The sequence below is a fragment of the Mixophyes fleayi genome, chromosome 1 (assembly GCF_038048845.1).
Source record: "Mixophyes fleayi isolate aMixFle1 chromosome 1, aMixFle1.hap1, whole genome shotgun sequence".
Lineage (NCBI taxonomy): Eukaryota > Metazoa > Chordata > Amphibia > Anura > Limnodynastidae > Mixophyes > Mixophyes fleayi.
The window spans coordinates 298,724,402-298,742,552 of record NC_134402.1 but is presented as its reverse complement, the minus strand read 5'-3'; the positions used below and the strand labels follow the sequence as shown (position 1 = coordinate 298,742,552).

At 40.1% G+C, this 18,151-nt stretch overlaps 1 protein-coding gene across 1 annotated transcript in view; it reads right to left on the bottom strand.

Annotated features, from left to right (window-relative positions):
* Positions 1-9,125, bottom strand: part of ERCC6L2 (ERCC excision repair 6 like 2) — a 131,172-nt gene extending 122,047 nt beyond the window's left edge. The window contains exons 1-4 of the mRNA XM_075211087.1: positions 9,088-9,125; positions 8,633-8,690; positions 6,534-6,958; positions 4,407-4,529 (exon numbers count right to left, since the gene is read on the bottom strand). Of these exons, the coding sequence (XP_075067188.1) occupies positions 4,407-4,529; positions 6,534-6,958; positions 8,633-8,684 (600 nt within the window). The 5' untranslated portion in view covers positions 8,685-8,690; positions 9,088-9,125. The remainder of the gene's footprint in view (positions 1-4,406; positions 4,530-6,533; positions 6,959-8,632; positions 8,691-9,087) is intronic.
* Between the last annotated feature and the right edge of the window lie 9,026 nt (positions 9,126-18,151).

Below are 18,151 nucleotides of genomic sequence, written 5' to 3'. Positions count from 1 at the left end.
TATCTGACGAGTCTAGAGGACAGTTTGACGAACTGGTCAAGCTGTGGTTTCATTTGTTCCCTTACGATAGGACCTTGATCTGGAACTTTCTAGAATGAAATTGTGCAAACTGTACAGCCGTGAAAGTCAAGACCATTCTTCCCAACACATTCAAGTGAACGAAGAAATATGCCAGTCTGAGCGCGAAGAGACTGAAGATTATTTTGTCCTTTATCAAGAATACTCTCCTCTGTCAAGAAGCAAACAGCAGGCCTAGAAGTATTCTGAGTAGGAATAAGGTTTAATAAAGTGATCATTTGCAATCCACCTATAGGACTCAAATGTCTGTGCTGTCACTTGTATATGAGCTAGAAGCAAGGCTGTAAATCCCACTTTCATAAAGATATCGTCCATACAATGAAGCAGGATTGCCACCACTCTGGACCTCAGAATTGCAGATAAAACTGCCCTGATCTCTGTAAAAATTTGCAATGCGGTGGACAAACCAAAGGGGAGGCCCAAAATTGGAAAAGTGGTGACTGAATTGCAATTCTGAGAACACATTAGTGACCTTCTACATAGGAACCTGTTGGAAGCATCCTTGATGTTGCTGGAATTAATTCTGTTCCATGTCATCTATATACCACCGCAAAGATTCTATTGTATATCCACCGGAACGTAAAATGGGCCAAAAGGAACCGCCCGGCTATTGGACCAGGTTTGAGAAATCCCTGTTTCTTTTTTCTTTTCAAATATTTTTCACTACTTTTCCAAACAATACAGGTAAAACAAAACAGAAAGCAAGTTAGTACACAATTTCAGTTCTTCTGAGGGTAAAAGCATATGAAAATATGTATAAGCCTTTAAACAAGAAAACAACGCACATTACATACGGATATCCAGGTTAACGTGCAGCCTAACTAGACAGGTACGGTCCCCCCACTCCCTGTCACCCCCACTAAACACTGTGACCCCAGAGCCTAACACCCAGACATTCAACAAATGTACACAAACAAAAGGAGCAAACTCATTTAGGGAAGGAAGAGAGAAAAGTCAGGGTGGGTCAAAATCGGACGCAAATAATCGTACTGCATATCTAGACTTTGCCCAGCGAGACCAGACCTAGTAGTTAGACATAGTGTTTCTGGAGTAGTAGGTAAAGCTTTCATCCCTGTTTCATATTACTCTTCCGGCAGAAGGATAACCCCCATGAGAAAAATAAAGCCTGAATGACCCCCTCTGACATCTGGGTGAAGCTCCAAGGCGAACCATACTGTAATCTATCTACTGATATACACTATATGGACAAAAGTATTGGAACGCTTGACCATTATACCAACAGGGACTGTAATGACATTGTATTCAAATACATGTAATTTAATATGGAGTTGGTACCCCTTTGCAATGATAACAGTTTCTATTCTTCTTGGAAGGCTTTCCACAAGATGATGGAGTGTTTCTGTGGGAATTTGTGCCCATTCATTCTGTAGAGCATTTATGAGCTCAGGCATTGATGATGGATGAGAAGGCCTGGCTCACAATCTCTGTTCAAGTTCATCCCATAGGTGTTTGATGGGGTTGAGGTCAGGGCTCTGTGCTGGCCAGTCAAGTTCTTCCACACTGAACTCACCAAACCATGTCTTTGTAGTTCTTGCTTTGTGCACTGGGGCACAGTCATGTTGGAATAGAAAAGGGCCTTTCTCAAATTGTTGACACAAAGTTGAAAGCATAACATTGTTCAAAATGACTTGGAATGCTGAAGCATTAAGACTGCCCTTCACCGGAAATAAGGGGCCTAGCCCAAACCCTGAAAAACAGCCCATAACATTATCCCTGCTCCACCAAACTACATAGTTGGCATAATGCAGTCAGGCAGGTAACGCCAAACCCAGACTCACCCGTCTGACTCACAAACAGAGAAGCACAATTCGTCACTCTACAAAACACGTTTCCACTGATCAACAGTCCAGTGTCGGTGTGCTTTATACCACTCCATCCGACACTTGGCATTGGTCTTGGTGATATGAAGTTTGCATGCAGCTGCTCGACCATGGAAACCCATTCCATTAATCTCCGCCGCATGGTATTTGTGCTTACATTAATTCCAGTGGAATTTTGGAACTCTACAACTATGGAATCAGCACAAGGTTGGCGACTTTTACGCACCATGAGCCTTAGCAGTCGTTGACCCCGCTCTGTGATTTTACGTGGTCTTTCGCTTCATGGCTGAAGTGCTGTTGTTCTGAAATGCTTTCACTTTCTAATAACATCACTTACAGTTGACCGTGGAATATCCAGCAGGGATGAAATTTCACGAACCCTATTATTGCAAAGAAGACAGTAATACGCTTGAAGTCACTGAGCTTTTCAGAATGACCCAATTTGTATCACAAATGTTTTGCAAATGGAGACTCAATGCAATAATTAACAGGTGTGGCCAAATACTTTTGTCCATATAGTGTATAATGCCTTTTATCCAGGAGATTGAAGTGGAACAGGCCCAATGATCTCTGAAAAGAAGCAGGCAGGCTCCCACTCCAGGTGTACACAGGTCAGCCACCTACCCATCATGTCAACTGAGTTTCTCAGGGTTTGAATACTAGTCGCGTAGCTAACCCAACATGATTTTCTCAGATTTGCCCTTCACGAAAGGTAGGACTGTTATTGAAGTATGACCGCAAAATTTCCCTGCAGCACAAAAGACCAAAGCTAAGGCTATGTGCTCTACGACCATTGACAGGCAAAAACTTTAACCCCCTTTTGCATGATTGATGATCTTATTTTGGTTTTAGGACCAATAAGATATTTCTTGATAAAGGCAGAGACTCTAGAGTCTTTTACAATTCCATGCACTCTGTCTCAAGCTCCATACCATAGAGACCATGGCCCAAGAATCCTGAAGCTGAAATTCTAAAGTCAATGAAACCAGCACACAGAGTTCCATGTCCTAGATATTCGGATGCCTCAAGGATGTGAGGCGATCTGGAAGAGATCAGCAATAGGTGTGCATGGAAGACTGTCATCAATCTGCCACAGTGTGCATAAATTGTCCAGATCTGAATGTCCAAAAGGTAATTTTTGTGGCACTACTCCCTTTATCAGACCAGACAGATAAAGAGGGGGCAAACAAGGGAGAAAAGACAGCTTCAGCACACAATAAGACAGGATGACCCTGCAAGACAGACAAGACCCCAGCAGAGACCGATTGCTCTATTGCACCCATAAGACACCCTTCTATCTAAGATTTCCCTGAACATGGGGAGTATAGAAAGGGAATGCACTGCAGGTATGTGAAGCCTGTCTGTTATGGCAGGATTACCCAAGTACAGGCAGCCCACTAAGGAAGAGGTGCTGTGATGTATGGGGATGGCACTCCCTCTAGGACCCAGCACTGATAATGGCCATCATACAAAAGATCCCCTAGCCAATAATGTCTAGCGTGTGTTGCGGAACGGTGACAGCCCCAGTGACCTGCCTCCTGGTCCACAGTATATTTCTAAGTGCAGGTTTCGGTCTGGGGGTTGACTGGAACCCTTTCACCTTCTGCCACTCCTCCAATGCTGAGGCACCCGATGGTATTAGCAGTGGGGGTTCCAGTCACTAGCTTCAGCGACAGTGTCTGTTTTTTTTCCCAGAGGTGATCCACATTAGAAGTGTGTGGCATCAGGAGGTACCTCTTTAGTCTGCTCCTGGCATCCTGTAGCTACTCAAGCTATATAAATTCCAAGATTTCCTTCAGCCACCAGATTTTTTTTTAAAAATGCTGGAAAAAAAGCTGTCAGTGACTGGATCACAAACAAGCACCCGCCTCCAAGACAAATGTAAGAAAACAACACTTAAATATTTTCTGATCGAGCCTACCATTCTGGCATTGACTATCAATGTATACTTAAAAAAACAAGCAGATTCCTACATTTGACTGACTTATAACATCCTGGTACGATCTACTGAATGGAACTATGCCAATATATTAGAGAGGATTAATTGTGGTCTTCAATATCCACATATGTGCCAGACATCAATTCTTGTTTCATACTTGAACTTCAAAACTATTATGATATTGTTTTAAAAAAAAACTCTATGTACATGTTTTAACACAATCCCGAGAAAGAAAAAGAATAAAACTTTGCAATTATTTTAAAGACTGGCCACCTTAATAAATAAAATGGCTTAATATTCATACCTTTTTTTAAAATCAAATATTTTTATTCAGATTTTGAAAAAAAATACAGAAAAAGAAAAATGAGATTTAGTTCCGAGAAATATATCTTACCATACATAACAGATAGGCATAACAACACAACTTATGCATCATCATGAAACACAGTCACTTGACAGTAATATAAGGTTCCAGAGTATTAAGATACGTCCAGCTGAGTCTCCCACAATTGTATAGGGGAAGCAGTAGACCACAGAAATATTCATACCTTTTTAGTAGATGCCGTAAGGTGTTCTTTTTGCATAGCTCTCAGTAAAAACTCAGGCATATTATTTTCAATATCCTCTCGTGTACCCTTCTTGTTCAGCATTGCAGCTAGAAATGATATCACCTAGAACAAGCAGTCACATTTTAGCAACAGTGCAAAGGTCAAAATAAAGACACTGAATTTAATATATCACTACTAATCATATCACATTGAGCTGGATAGAGAAGACAGTTGCAGCCCTAACATACAAAGAGAACATGAGAGAGAGAGCAATAAACATTTCACAAGCAAGCTTGTGATTAAAAGTAATAGCTTCCTTTTAAGTGGAGCTAAACCTACAAAAAGTATATTGATATGTATATAAGATAGTGAACAGCATCATCTTGCATTTAATTGAAGAACGACTAAATCAGAAATTGTTCATATTTCAGTATTTATTCCACAACTCTGTCTGTAAATGTGCAAATGTGACTCAAACTGGATACTCTGCAAGTCCTTCCCTCCTGATCTTGTCATTGAACTGCTGCAGGTTTAGAAGTTTAGAACCCTGTGCCAATAGTATGAAGAACATCATCAGCAAGAGAAGATGGAATCTTAATAGTCAGGGAAAAGGGGTGTAGGGGGGCTAGGCGGTGGAGGGTAGGGGAGTAACTCTGAAAGTTAACTAAACATAGGTTAAAAGATTAATTAAATTGTACCTACTAGCATTCATAACATTCAACTATCAATTATCATGCCACATTAATTTTCCATTACGAAGGTATATTATTATTTCACAATGATAATACAAGTTCCTATCTGTACATGCAGCACAATTAAAGGCAGGCCTGTGTCCATGTATAACACAACGCACCAGCATGTGGCCCCCACAGTACGATGTTCTAGCCGAGTAGTCCTCATAACTCAGTGTACCAGCCTCTGTAAGAGTCTGTGGCACCCATATGACTTCCAACTACTCCCTCCTCCGAAGCATTAGGTGGGAGCCATTACAACAGGTTGTCAGGAATTAGAACGTTTATGCACAAAGATATTAACTGCGATCAGAGATGCCCTTTCTCACAATGTGAAACCCCAGTCATGAAGTAATCAGGGTTTTCAGTAACTAAAAGATGCAGCTGTGACCACTGTTACAGCATAGGTATATGGAATGCTATGCTCTAATTGTCGGGAACCACTAGTATAGGTTCCCGGAAATTGCATTACAGTGGGGCCTGTCTATACGGATTTTGTGAAAAAAAAAAAAGGTGAGGGCCAAAAGGTGGGAAAACTCTCCAGGTCTTGGTTTTTAGTATCAATGGTAACCTGGTTATTTCCAGCTCTGACTAAAAGTATTGTATGTTATGGTGGGTGCATCCAGGTTTTGTATTTATTGACTGTACTAGGTACCTGTTCCCATAAATATTTTAATAAAAATCCTTTACCCCTATAAATTGCTATACTGTTTTTAGTTTTAGTTTTGTAGCTTGGCCCTTGTAAATATAGCTTTTCAGAAGGGTGTATTCCATGTATGGCAGGTCTGGTGACACTTGTTAGTTTTTGATATGTGAGCCTATGGGAGATTTTAAACCGCTTTCACAAGCTTGTTAAAGATGTTCTCAATGAGTCATATGTATTGTTCTAGTACCTAGAGTTTCTCTGCTTAGTGAAATGCATAAAACAAACAAGCTAAAAGTGTCTTGAGACAACTTTTCCTCCCTGAAGAATTTTCCAACCCAAAGAAGCCTGAGTGAAATGGAAGAGAAGTGCAGACAGGAAAAAATGGGTTGGACACAAGAAAATACTGTATATTTAAGGCTTTGAAACAATGTTTGGTTGCAGTTATACTTTAATAATCTGTCAAGTACAACACTACTCCAAACTACCCTCATCAGACAACCGTGTCACTAAAATGTCTCTAAAGTATTGGCATAGGATGTGGCTCGAGCAGTGCCATAAAAGGACTAGCATCTCAAAAATTAAATATTTCATACATTAGGATTACAAATACAAGAACCGAGACAGGATTGCTGGCATCATTTGGATCTTATTTTATAATAAGCAAAACATCAAAATATAATAAAATGAAAAAGAAAGTTATTCAATGCATGTATTACACTAAAAGCACATATATGACAAGTGAATAAATACCTGTATTGTCTTTCCGAGTCCCATGTCATCACCAAGGATACACCCTGTTGATCGAGCATAGTGTTCATACAAGAACTGGACTCCATCCCTTTGGTAGTCACGTAAATACCTATTGATAGTGTAAGGTACAATAACACCAGTGTTTGATAATGGAAAATCTACTCCAGGAGCTGAGGGTCTTCTGTCTGGGAAATTGGGTTTCTCCAAATCTTCATCATCAAACATGGATGTATTCCAAGGATTGCTGGAGTCTGTGGCTTTACAGATCTGTGAAAGTGAGACTTTCTTTTCGGTTGCATCAGAAAATAAAACCACTGCGTAAGATATACCCTTCTCTTTATATTCAATGGACTTCAGGACAGCTTCTTTAAGCTCACCATTTTCAGAGTAAGGGGCTAAGCACTTATCTTCAATGTTCCATAAGCCTATAGTAACATGAAAACAAAATATGTAAATGTGAGTACTGATATAAATCACAGAAACTGTTTAACAAAATGTAAATATAGATGTAAAAGAAACGGGTTCTGCCACAGGATGTTCTACATCTCACCACAATAAAGTTTCATTCCTTGTTGTGTGAACATGTGTAATTTTCTGGTATATTATAATATAATGTTGTATCCTTTTTTACTGACCATAAGTGACTTAGCTGTCAGGCCTTGATCTTCCCTGGAAGATCAAGGCATGCATCTCTGATGATTCAACCTTAAAGGATAATTTCACCCAAATGTAAATTTTTAGTTTTGGGCGGAATAACCAAAGTAGAACCCAGTCCAAAAAAGGTTACTTGCCTACTATCCATTGTTCAGGCTATTCGGACTGAAGAAAAGACCAGTTTGGGAAAAGCTAGAAGAGTCCAGCAATGTCTGCCACACTCTACTCGCTCCTGCCAACCTAGTATATTTTTCAGACAGGCAGTGTGTTGCCCAATGACAAAATGCTGCCAGTAGGAGCATGCAGGAGCTAGCGAAGCAGAGGCAGGTGTAACAACTTGGGAGATCAGCCGGATAGGCTGACTCCTGGTAAGAATGCTTTTTGGGAATTGGTTTTACTAAGGATTTTCAGTTTTGGGTGGAATTATCCTTTAGGCCACGTTCTGTCACTGTAATTCAGCACTTGGGAAAAAAAAACCAATGTCTTCACTAACACATGAGATTTTTAGGAACATCTCTGGGTCTCAAAGTATATGACCAAGAAATAAAAACCCTACAACAATAGAAGCTGTTATAATGTTGGTGGACGTCTGACTTGTTTAATTAACCCGTTTAACATCTCGTATATAGTTAAAGGTGGCCTCCAACTCTCAAAACATCTGGCATCTAAATTTAAGCTGCAAGGCTGATTTCTTTTTCAAACTGAAGCACCACATTCTCTAATTCAGTATATAAGATACAGCTAAAGAGGTTGCTGAAATAGCTGCCTAGCTTTACTTGGATTCCCCTGGATATTTTCCATTTAGTGAAAATAAATAAATACAACATCACTATCTCAAATGAGGTCTGTAGTTATGCAGAAGCTACATTTTTCTGTTATGAATACAGCAAGGAAAAAACAACACACATATTATTCAAAGCTTTAACCATTTTCAGTAAAATTTCCAAATAAAGCAATTTTACACCAAAACTTTATGATTCTTCTACTCTCTACGTAACTGCTCTAAATGCTGTGACAAGACTGATCTTCCTCTCTTGTCGCTCCATATCCACTGAACCACTGTCTTCTCTCCAGAATCCATTAAGTTCTCAGACACCTCCACCAAATGCATCTCCTACTCACAAGGCACTCCTGACACTCCCTTAGATTGCCTCCTCTCTGATTATCACCTCTCAACTCATGATACCACATTGCAATTTGTGATTCTTATGTACTGGGGATCCGCTTTGCAAACAACCCTCAACATGTTCCTTAGATACAGATAAAACTGCTGCCAAATTAACTGTGAAATCCTCCTGTAGATAAATCAATCAATAGTACCTAGATCTGTTTACAATTTGACTTTAGAGGTGTTTATAGTAAGTTAAATATAGCCTATTCATAACTTTTCATTATTTTAAATGTCACATATTACTATGAAACATAACTCTTTAAATTGTACTTGCCTTGTAAATCCATGTTTACAGGTTTCATACTGCAAATGTCACTTGTCATCATAGATATCTGAAACACATCCATCATTCATGTTACAGTTAAATGGAATTGGAAGAGATTACTAATGGATAAAAGCTTGAATTAAAAACGCTAAATTACCTTGGCCCTTGCAAAATGCAGTTGGAAAATCGAATCTGATAATATGTAACTCTATATTTAAAGTATATATTAGTTTTGTACTTGATGTATAAAGAGTAAAAATGTTGTGAATCAAGCTGGATAACATGAGACAAATGTAGCAGTCTTTACAGAAAAGCTGTGCAGCAGATACTGTGTGCGCACCAAAAAATGAATATGTTGTAGATATTAATTCTTCATAATTGTGCCGTTTTTATTGCTATGCCACATGTAGACATGACTGCTGCCTTTCTCTGTTACATATCACATAACCCGTTTCCTCCTGTACCTGCTTTTTCCCCAGCTGCTCTCATGTCTGCAAGTCTCCAAGTAAACAGAGCTTTACTTTCGGTTTCAATCTCGGCACTTTCGACAATATTTAAATAAACGGGAACTCTAGACTCTTTTTAAGAGGGCAAACTAACAAACTAATATCATTTGATTACAGAATTTATTGTGATTGTTTTTCCATGGAAACGAACAGATTTAGAATTTTTAGACGAATCATTGAAAGTGCTGCACTGAGATCCAAGTAAACGAAGCACCATAGTAGTGACTAACCCATCTCATTTTCAAAGCTTAACTTATCTCTAACGATACTATTCACACTAATACACACCAACAGCTGTCCCAATCTCCACTCTAAGCCAGCTTCTCTTGTTTCAGCAGTGCCCTCTTCCATTTAGAACATACTTGCCCACACTCCCGGAATGTCCGGGAGATTCCAGAATTCTAGGTAGGTCTCCTGGACTCCTGAGCAGTCAAGTCTCCCACACCCTACCCATTCACGTGCAATCACCACTTGGAGCAAAATGACGCAATTTGCCCTGTCCCCCCCCCCCCCCTAACGGGCTTGCTGTCAACGGCTGCACACCATGTGCAGGTCCGTTCGGCAGAGACAGACAGGCAGGGAGAGTGTGTTGCCCGGCTGGGGATGCCTGTCTCTGCCGAACGGACCTGCACATAGTGTGCAGCCGTCGGCAGCAAGAGTTTTCAAAAAGGGGGCAGGGACTAAATCGCCCCGTGTAAGAATTTTTTTTCAATCCCCCTTGCCCACCACAAGATCAAAACAATCTCCCTGGATGCAATTTACAAAGTGCAAACAGTTCTACACTGCAAACACAGCTACAGTCCTACTGTTTGTCACCAAAACGTATAGGTTTACATTGGAGCAGGAGTTTGCACACGATGGGCCTGATTCATCAAGGCATGCATACTGGGTGCAATGTGAGTTTGTTTCAAAACGCATGTAATTCAGACTGCACATGCCGAAATTCAACAAGGATGGAATCTGAAGATACATGCGCTGATGATACGGGTGTAGGTCTGCAATGCTCTACTACACAGGACACTGCAGGCTACACCCAATACCTATGTGGAATATAAATTCTCAATAGAATGCACAGGAACAAAACATAAAACATTAAAAAATATATATTTTTTCCATGAAATACATTAATTAGCATGATATGAATGTTTACTTTCATAAAATAAATTTTTACAGTTACTATTGATTACATACACCTGTTATAGCATGCATACACAACTGTCATAATTAGTAAGCAGCACTTAGATTAGTTCTGTAGCTGGAGCAAGGGATATGACTGAAAAACATGTACTTTTGAGATGCGCAGATCTTGCATAGCTTGCCTTCCTTGCCCGTTTCCTCCTTGTAATCATAGACAGTAGTAAGTGTTTTGCGCTCAAAGATGAATTAAACGTGGATGCATTCTGTGGCATATGAGCCGGTTCTGCGCATGCGCGAACTGTTTTTGCAGATTATATGCACAAAATCGCAGCTTACTTCCTGTTTTGTTATTATACTTGTAAATCAGTTCATCAGGACACTGAAGCATGGGTGGGCACTGCTGAGCTCTTTATTCAGCCATTTGCAGACTCTGGGTACATTGCACACTGGCCACACCCACTTCCCAGCATTCCCCATGGTCTTAGGGACCATCACTAAAGATTCAAGCTTAAACATATAAGGGAGTGTCTACAAACATTAAGCATATCTAATGCAATAACATCACATCTTCTTTTCTTTAAAGATAAGCCCTGTATCCTTCAGTATAACAATTTAACAATATAACATTAAGAACATCATCTAACACGTTTCAATGAGTCTCTCAGGTCTGCGTATTTCTCTTATGGGTCTTTCACACAAAGTCTGTGTATCGTCAACCATGTTGGACCTTTCTTCCATCATGGTTTGTTCACCATTATCAAGTCCATCATACATGTCAGATGAAGGGTATTCTTCAGTCGTGTTGCCATCACTATGGTTGGGTTGAGATCTTAAATCGACCCGATTTCTTCTTACTTCTGTTCCATGATCTGTACGTACAATATAAGATCTTGGTGCTACTTGTGCTTGCACAATACCTTTCTGCATCCAAATGCCTTTCTCATGATCTCGGAGACGGACTTGGTCACCTGATCTTAGATCAGATAAGCTTTTTGCTCGCCTATCATGGTACAGTTTCTGTTTCTCCTGTTGACGTACCTTACTCAGTCTCACCAATGCTGAGTTATGCGTATTAAGCAGTTCGTCACTTATCGGAAGATTTGCTCTAATCCTCCTTCCCATCAGCATTTGTGCAGGAGAGAGTCCATTCTGTAAAGGTGTACTGCGGTAGATTAAAAGACTTTTGTAGAAATCTTCTTTGCCGTCTTGTGCTTTTTTCATTAGACTCTTTACAGTTTTTACTGAACTTTCCACCAACCCATTTGACTGTGGATAGTGGGGACTCGATGTTGCATGGACAAATTCCCACTCTTCAGCAAACTGTCTAAATTCAGCGCTGGAAAACTGAGGTCCATTGTCAGTGAACACTTCCATAGGAACACCATGCCTTGCAAAGATTGACTTCATGCAACTGATTACGGCTTTACTAGTAGTTGTAGGTAGAGTCTGCACCTCAGGGTAATTAGAATAATAATCAGTCACGACAATGTGTGTTTTTCCAATACAATCAAACAAATCTGCGCCTACCTTCTGGTATGGTCTCTCTGGCACTGCATGAGGACTCAGCGGCTCGACTTGTTGCTTTGGTCTGTACGTAAGACACAGTTCACATGTAGCTGTTGTCTGTGCTATGTCCTGGTTCATTCTTGGCCAATACATCACTTCACGCGCCCTCCGTTTACATTTCTCTTCTCCTAAGTGGCCTTCATGTATCTTGCACAGCATAATTTTTCTTAGTCGTGCAGGTATAATAATTCTATTGCCTTTGTAAATAATACCATTGACAACCGTAAGGTCAGTGCGGTACATCCAATAATCATGAATGATGTCTTGTAACACTTTCATTGTGATATCTGTCTCTGTTTCTTTTCTTATCTGTTCTTGTCTTGCAAGAGACACAGGTAGAGAAGCTACAATCAAATTAACATATGCTTCTATCTCTTTATCCATCAGACTTTCAGAACCTTCACTTTTGTCCACAGCACGGGAAAGTGTGTCAGCAATGTACATGTATTTACCAGGACAGTACAGCAATTGGACATCATATTTCTGTAGTCTTATAAGCATTCTTTGAATTCTCATGGGACAGTCATGTAACGATTTAGCCATGATAGCTACCAATGGCTTGTGGTCAGTTTCCACTGTAAACGCTTGACCATACACAAATTGATGAAATCGCTCACATGCATATGTGATTGCTAGAAGTTCTTTTTCTATCTGAGCATATCTTGTTTCAGCACTTGTCAATGCTCTTGATGCATAGATTACCGGTTGCCATGTATCCTCATGTTCTTGTAACAACACTGAGCCTAGGCCAAATTGCGAGGCATCTGCTGAAATTCTTATACTTTTTGTAGGATCAAAGAATCTTAGTACCGGTTGCTCTGTGATGGTCCATTTCAAGTTTTGCCAACTTTCTTCTTGTTCATGTGACCACATCCACTCATTATTTTTGTCCAACAACCATCTTAGAGGTGCTGTTTGTTCGGAGAGTTGAGAAATAAACTTTCCTAAGTAAGTAATCATTCCTAGGAATCTTCTCACGTCGTCTTTGTTGTTAGGACGTTCCATGTTTATTATGGCTGATATTTTCCTCGGGTCAGGCTTCACACCTTCCTCCGAGACCACGTCACCCATAAAGGTAAGTGTTTTCACACCAAATTCACATTTGTCCTTGTTCAGCTTTAGATTCACCTTCTTGATAAGTTCCATTACTTGTCTCAGTCTAGAATCATGTTCTTCTTTTGTAGATCCCCAGACAATAATGTCATCCATCATTGTTTCAACACCTGGAATGTGTTCAAAAATCATGTGTATCCTTTTGTGATATACTTCTGGAGCAGACAATATCCCATATGGTAGTCGAAGGAATCTGTATCGACCTTCTGGGGTATTAAATGTACACAGCATTGAGCTGGCTTCATCTAGCTTCATTTGCCAGAATCCTGAAGATGCATCCAATTTACTGAACCATTTTGCTCCCGCAAACTGTGACATGATTTCATCTCTGGTTGGTAGTTTGAAATGTTCTCTTTTAATAGCCTTATTTAAATCTCTTGGATCCAGACATATTCTGAGTTGTCCATTTTTCTTTTCAACAATTACTAAGGAGCTCACCCATTCAGTAGGCTCATCAACTTTCTGTATCACACCCAAAGCTTCCATGCGGTTTAACTCCTGTTTTAGTTTTTCTCTCAGCGCAAATGGCACTTTTCTACAGGGGTGTATCACTGGAGGAACTTGCGTGTCTAGATTTATCTTATGCTCGCCAGGCAGACAACCTAAACCTTCAAACATGTCTCTGTATTCTGTAAACACTGATTTGCATTCATCTTCTACTTGTGATGTCACCATGAAAACTTTCTTTATCAAGTTAAGCTTCTCACATGAACTTAATCCTAGAATCGGTTGTACATCTTTATCCACAATCAGTAGCGATGTTTTGAACTTTTGTCCTTTGTAGCTCAGGGTCACTAGGCATGTACCTTTCACAGGAATTTCCTCCCCAGTGTAGCCTGTAACTTTCACATTGGCTGGATGAATTTTAGGTTTTACTCTAAAAGTCTTATAGTCTTGAAACGATATCAAATTCACCTGCGCACCAGTATCAAGCTTAAAGGGAATGACAATCTCGTTCACTGTTAAAGGAACAATCCATTCTTTCTTGTCTGTACTGCAAAGTTCAATACAATTCACAAAAAAATCTTCAGACGTAGCTTGTTCAACGGCATGCACTTTGTTTGTTTCACTATTGGTTCTACAGCATTTGGCAAAGTGATTAAGTCCACCACATTTCATGCAGGTTTTACCATAAGCAGGGCACATTTTAGGATTGTGAGTATTTCCACATCTGCTGCAGATTTTCCTATTAGATTGCATTTTAGACTGCTTCATTTTAGAGAATGGTGGTTTGCTTGGCTCTGTTTTCTTCACCACATGTACAGTAGTATCAGATTCCTTGTGTAACTGTTTGGCTTGCAGTCTGGTCATTTCTGTAGATCTGCACATAGTCATTGCCTTGTCAAGTTCTAGGTCTTGCTCTCTCAGCAATCTTTCTCTGAGTCCATTATCAGGTATTCCACAGACAATACGATCTCTAATCAGTGAGTCCTTTAAATCACCAAACTCACAGGTTTTGCTGAGTGATTGCAGTTCTGTAACATACTGATCAAATCCTTCTCCAGACTTCTGATCACAGGTGAAAAACTTATATCTTTCATATGTCACATTTTTCCTTAGCACAAAGTAATCTTCAAACTGTTGCATTATAGAAGATAGCACCATATTCTGCCCTTCAGCAAACTGAAAACTGTTATAAATGTCCAGCACATCCTCTCCTATCACATGGAGGAAGATGGATGACTTTGTTTTATCCTCCATTGCATCAGCTCCACATGCAGCAAGATATATATTAAACCTTTGTTTAAATCTTTTCCAGTTTTCAGACAAGTTGCCAGACATGAGCATGCCTGCTGGAGGAGACAGCCTATCCATAGTTACTCACTGTTTGATGTGACCAGAGCACAAGACAGATATTCAGACACTGCGTGTCACAGCTTTACAGACTTCTGCAGGATCCTTTCACACTCTGAGCTCTAGCAGTCCAGTTAAAACTTCTTCTGACACCATGTTTTGTTATTATACTTGTAAATCAGTTCATCAGGACACTGAAGCATGGGTGGGCACTGCTGAGCTCTTTATTCAGCCATTTGCAGACTCTGGGTACATTGCACACTGGCCACACCCACTTCCCAGCATTCCCCATGGTCTTAGGGACCATCACTAAAGATTCAAGCTTAAACATATAAGGGAGTGTCTACAAACATTAAGCATATCTAATGCAATAACATCACACTTCCCTTGATGAATCAGGCCCGATGAATGGAGGAGTATAGAGTATAGTTACAGTATAGCGTAGTAGTGGGGCGCATAGCTTTGCAAATTAGTGTTGTAGCTGGGTCCCCGCACCTCCCACATGGCCATGATGACTGCTGCAGCATCGAATGTTTTAATACCCGATGTTGCTGTGCTGAAGGGATTAAAGATGTATTAAAGAGTATATTTATTAATTTAAATCTAGATATTTAATGTTTTGGCGCTGGGAGTATAAATGTATTTATTTTCATATTCATGTATTGATTTCTGATGCAATAGCCATTTGTTGGTGGAAATCTGTTTTGTAACTTCTAAAGGAAGCCTCATGTTAATTAGACCTTTTCATCTGTCAGTGACCAGCACTCGTTTAGCCTGAATACACGCAGCAGGGGACTATTCCCTTTCTTTCCTGTGTGGCTTTTCATCCCCAGTCTTAGAACCTGTCTGAATAATTAAATAATAAGTGATTTGAGAGTATATAAAGAGCTATGTTTTACCATGTACCATTATTCCATCTGTAACTTCTCGATCGATAGTACCTCAAACTAGCGTGTAACTATCCTTATTAGGACTGGTTGAGCCAATAAAACATCACTGCTTCAAGATCCTGCTTTGACGCTGTTCTTAGGTTGGGACCCAGCATCTAATAATAAGACTGCCCGCTACCCTGCAGCTCAGGTCACTGTGATAGCCCAGGGGGAACCGTCCACAGCAAACCTGATCTCAAGGAAGAGGTCAGGTGTAGCAGCCCATATGTCCAGCAAGGGAGTGCACTAGCAGCAAGAGTTACCCAGAAGGAAGTGGTTCTAGGTGTCAGTGAAGGAAGCTAGTGGTGGCAGCAGGCCCCTTCTGCTGCGTTTGGAGCTGTGCATTTGGGATAAAGAAAGGGGACAGTGGCAAGGCAAGCCAAGCCGGTCCCCAGCAGGACGGACAGGATGGGATAGGAAGCCTATCCTGTCACAAGTGTAAAACAAGATTTTCTTTTATAGAGCTAAGAACCACTCTGGTTCATTGTTCTACAACCCGAGCCCCCCAGTTATATTTGAAAGTCCAGGCTTACATGAGGTCATAGTTTTGCAAAGCCACTATTTTAAGGTACAGCTTAGAATTGGCACCACAGAACATATACAGTAGGAAGGCATGAAAATGTTAACATTTTACTAAATAACCATTTATTTGGAAATGTCAGGCAGATGGAAGATGGCACCAAAATGTTTTCATCCACTTCTAGTCCTTAACAGCAAGTTAATTACCTTTTAAGCATGTATCTCAGAGTAATTGTTCTTAATTCCACTTCTACAAATCATCTAATTTTCAAAATCTCTCTGGAAGGCATAACATACGGCCACACACAGGCTCACAGCTCTCATTGAAGTCATGCTAAGGAAGAGGGGGAGAAGGGGATTTTACAGTTCACAGTGCATACAGAGCTCAGAGGGGCATTCCAAAACCTCTGCTCACTACATCATGCGCCACTGGACTAGGCTCAGTCATAGTAATCACATGACTGCAGACATAGAAATAATTAACATCAGCCTGAAGAAACAAACCAGGGTAAAATACCAACCATCTTATAGCCTGTCATAGTGATTTATGTTACACTAACATGGAATTTTTTTTCATGGGATTGCTTTTACTGTTTTTTTTTGTTTATTTAAATGTTAAGCACCCATTTGCGAGCACAGCGTAATATTAAAACAAGACTTGTCTTTGATTATGCACCCTATAGTGGCATTACAATCTCATGTAAAGTGCACATATATCATCTGAAGAAATATGGCTTAGTAAACCGGGATATATCTTACATGGCCAAAATGATGTGGACGCACAAACACCACATCCATATGTTCTTGTTGAACATCTTATTCCAAAACAATTACTATGCAGTTAGTCCCCTCTTTGCTGTTATAACACCCTGTACTCTTCTGGGAAGACTTTCCACTATATTTTGTAAAGTGACTACGGGGATTTATGCCCATTCAGCCTAAAGAGCATTTGTGAGGTTGGGCAATGATGTTGGATGATAAGGCCTGTCTCAGAGTTGGCGTTACAATTCATCCCAAAGGTGTTTGATGGTGTAGAGGTCAAGGCTCTGTGCAGGCCACTCAAATTCTTCCACATCAAACTTGACAAACCATTTATTCATGGACATCACTTTGTGCTAAAATAGGAAAGGGCATTCCCCAAACTTTTGCCACAAAGTTGGATTGTATGCTGTAGTAAAAATTTTTCCTTTCACTTGAACTAAGGAACCTAGGAACCTAAATTAAACCATGAAAAACAACCCCAGACCATTATTCCTCCTCCAACAAACTTTACTGTTGGCAGTACGCATTCAGCTAGGAAGTGTTCTCTGTCATCTGCCAAACCCAGATTCATCCATCAGACTGCCAGATGGTGAAGCGTTTCCACTGGTCCAGAGTCCGATGAAGATATGCTTTATACCACTGCAGTCAATGTTTGGCATCTGAGGCTTGTGTGTTGCTGCTTGTCCATGGAAACCCAATCCATGAAGCTTCCAACAAGCAGGTCCTGTGCTGATGTTGCTTCCAGAGGCAGTTTGTAACTCAGTAGTTAGTGTTACAACTAAGGACATACAAATTATATGCTCTTCAACACGGTCCCATTCTGTTAGTGGTGTGGCCTAGCACTTTGCAGTTAAGCTGATAGTCTTTTCCACTTCATAATATTAATACTTACAATTGACTGGGGCAACTCTAGCAGGACTGAAATATACCGAACTGACTTGACTGGTGGCAGCCTGTTGAAAGTCACTGGGCGTGACTGAAATGGCTACACACAATATGTAGTGTATTTCTTCATATGAAGTATAGTAACTGCATGAGGAAAACAGTATAACTTCTTCCTATGTTTTCTGTTTCTAACAAACAAGTAGTGTTAATATACATATATAAACTCCCATAAATAATGCCTCTTTAATCAGTAAGTTTTTATGTCATTACTTCATTATCCATTAGAAAAAATATATCATAATGAATAACTTACACAC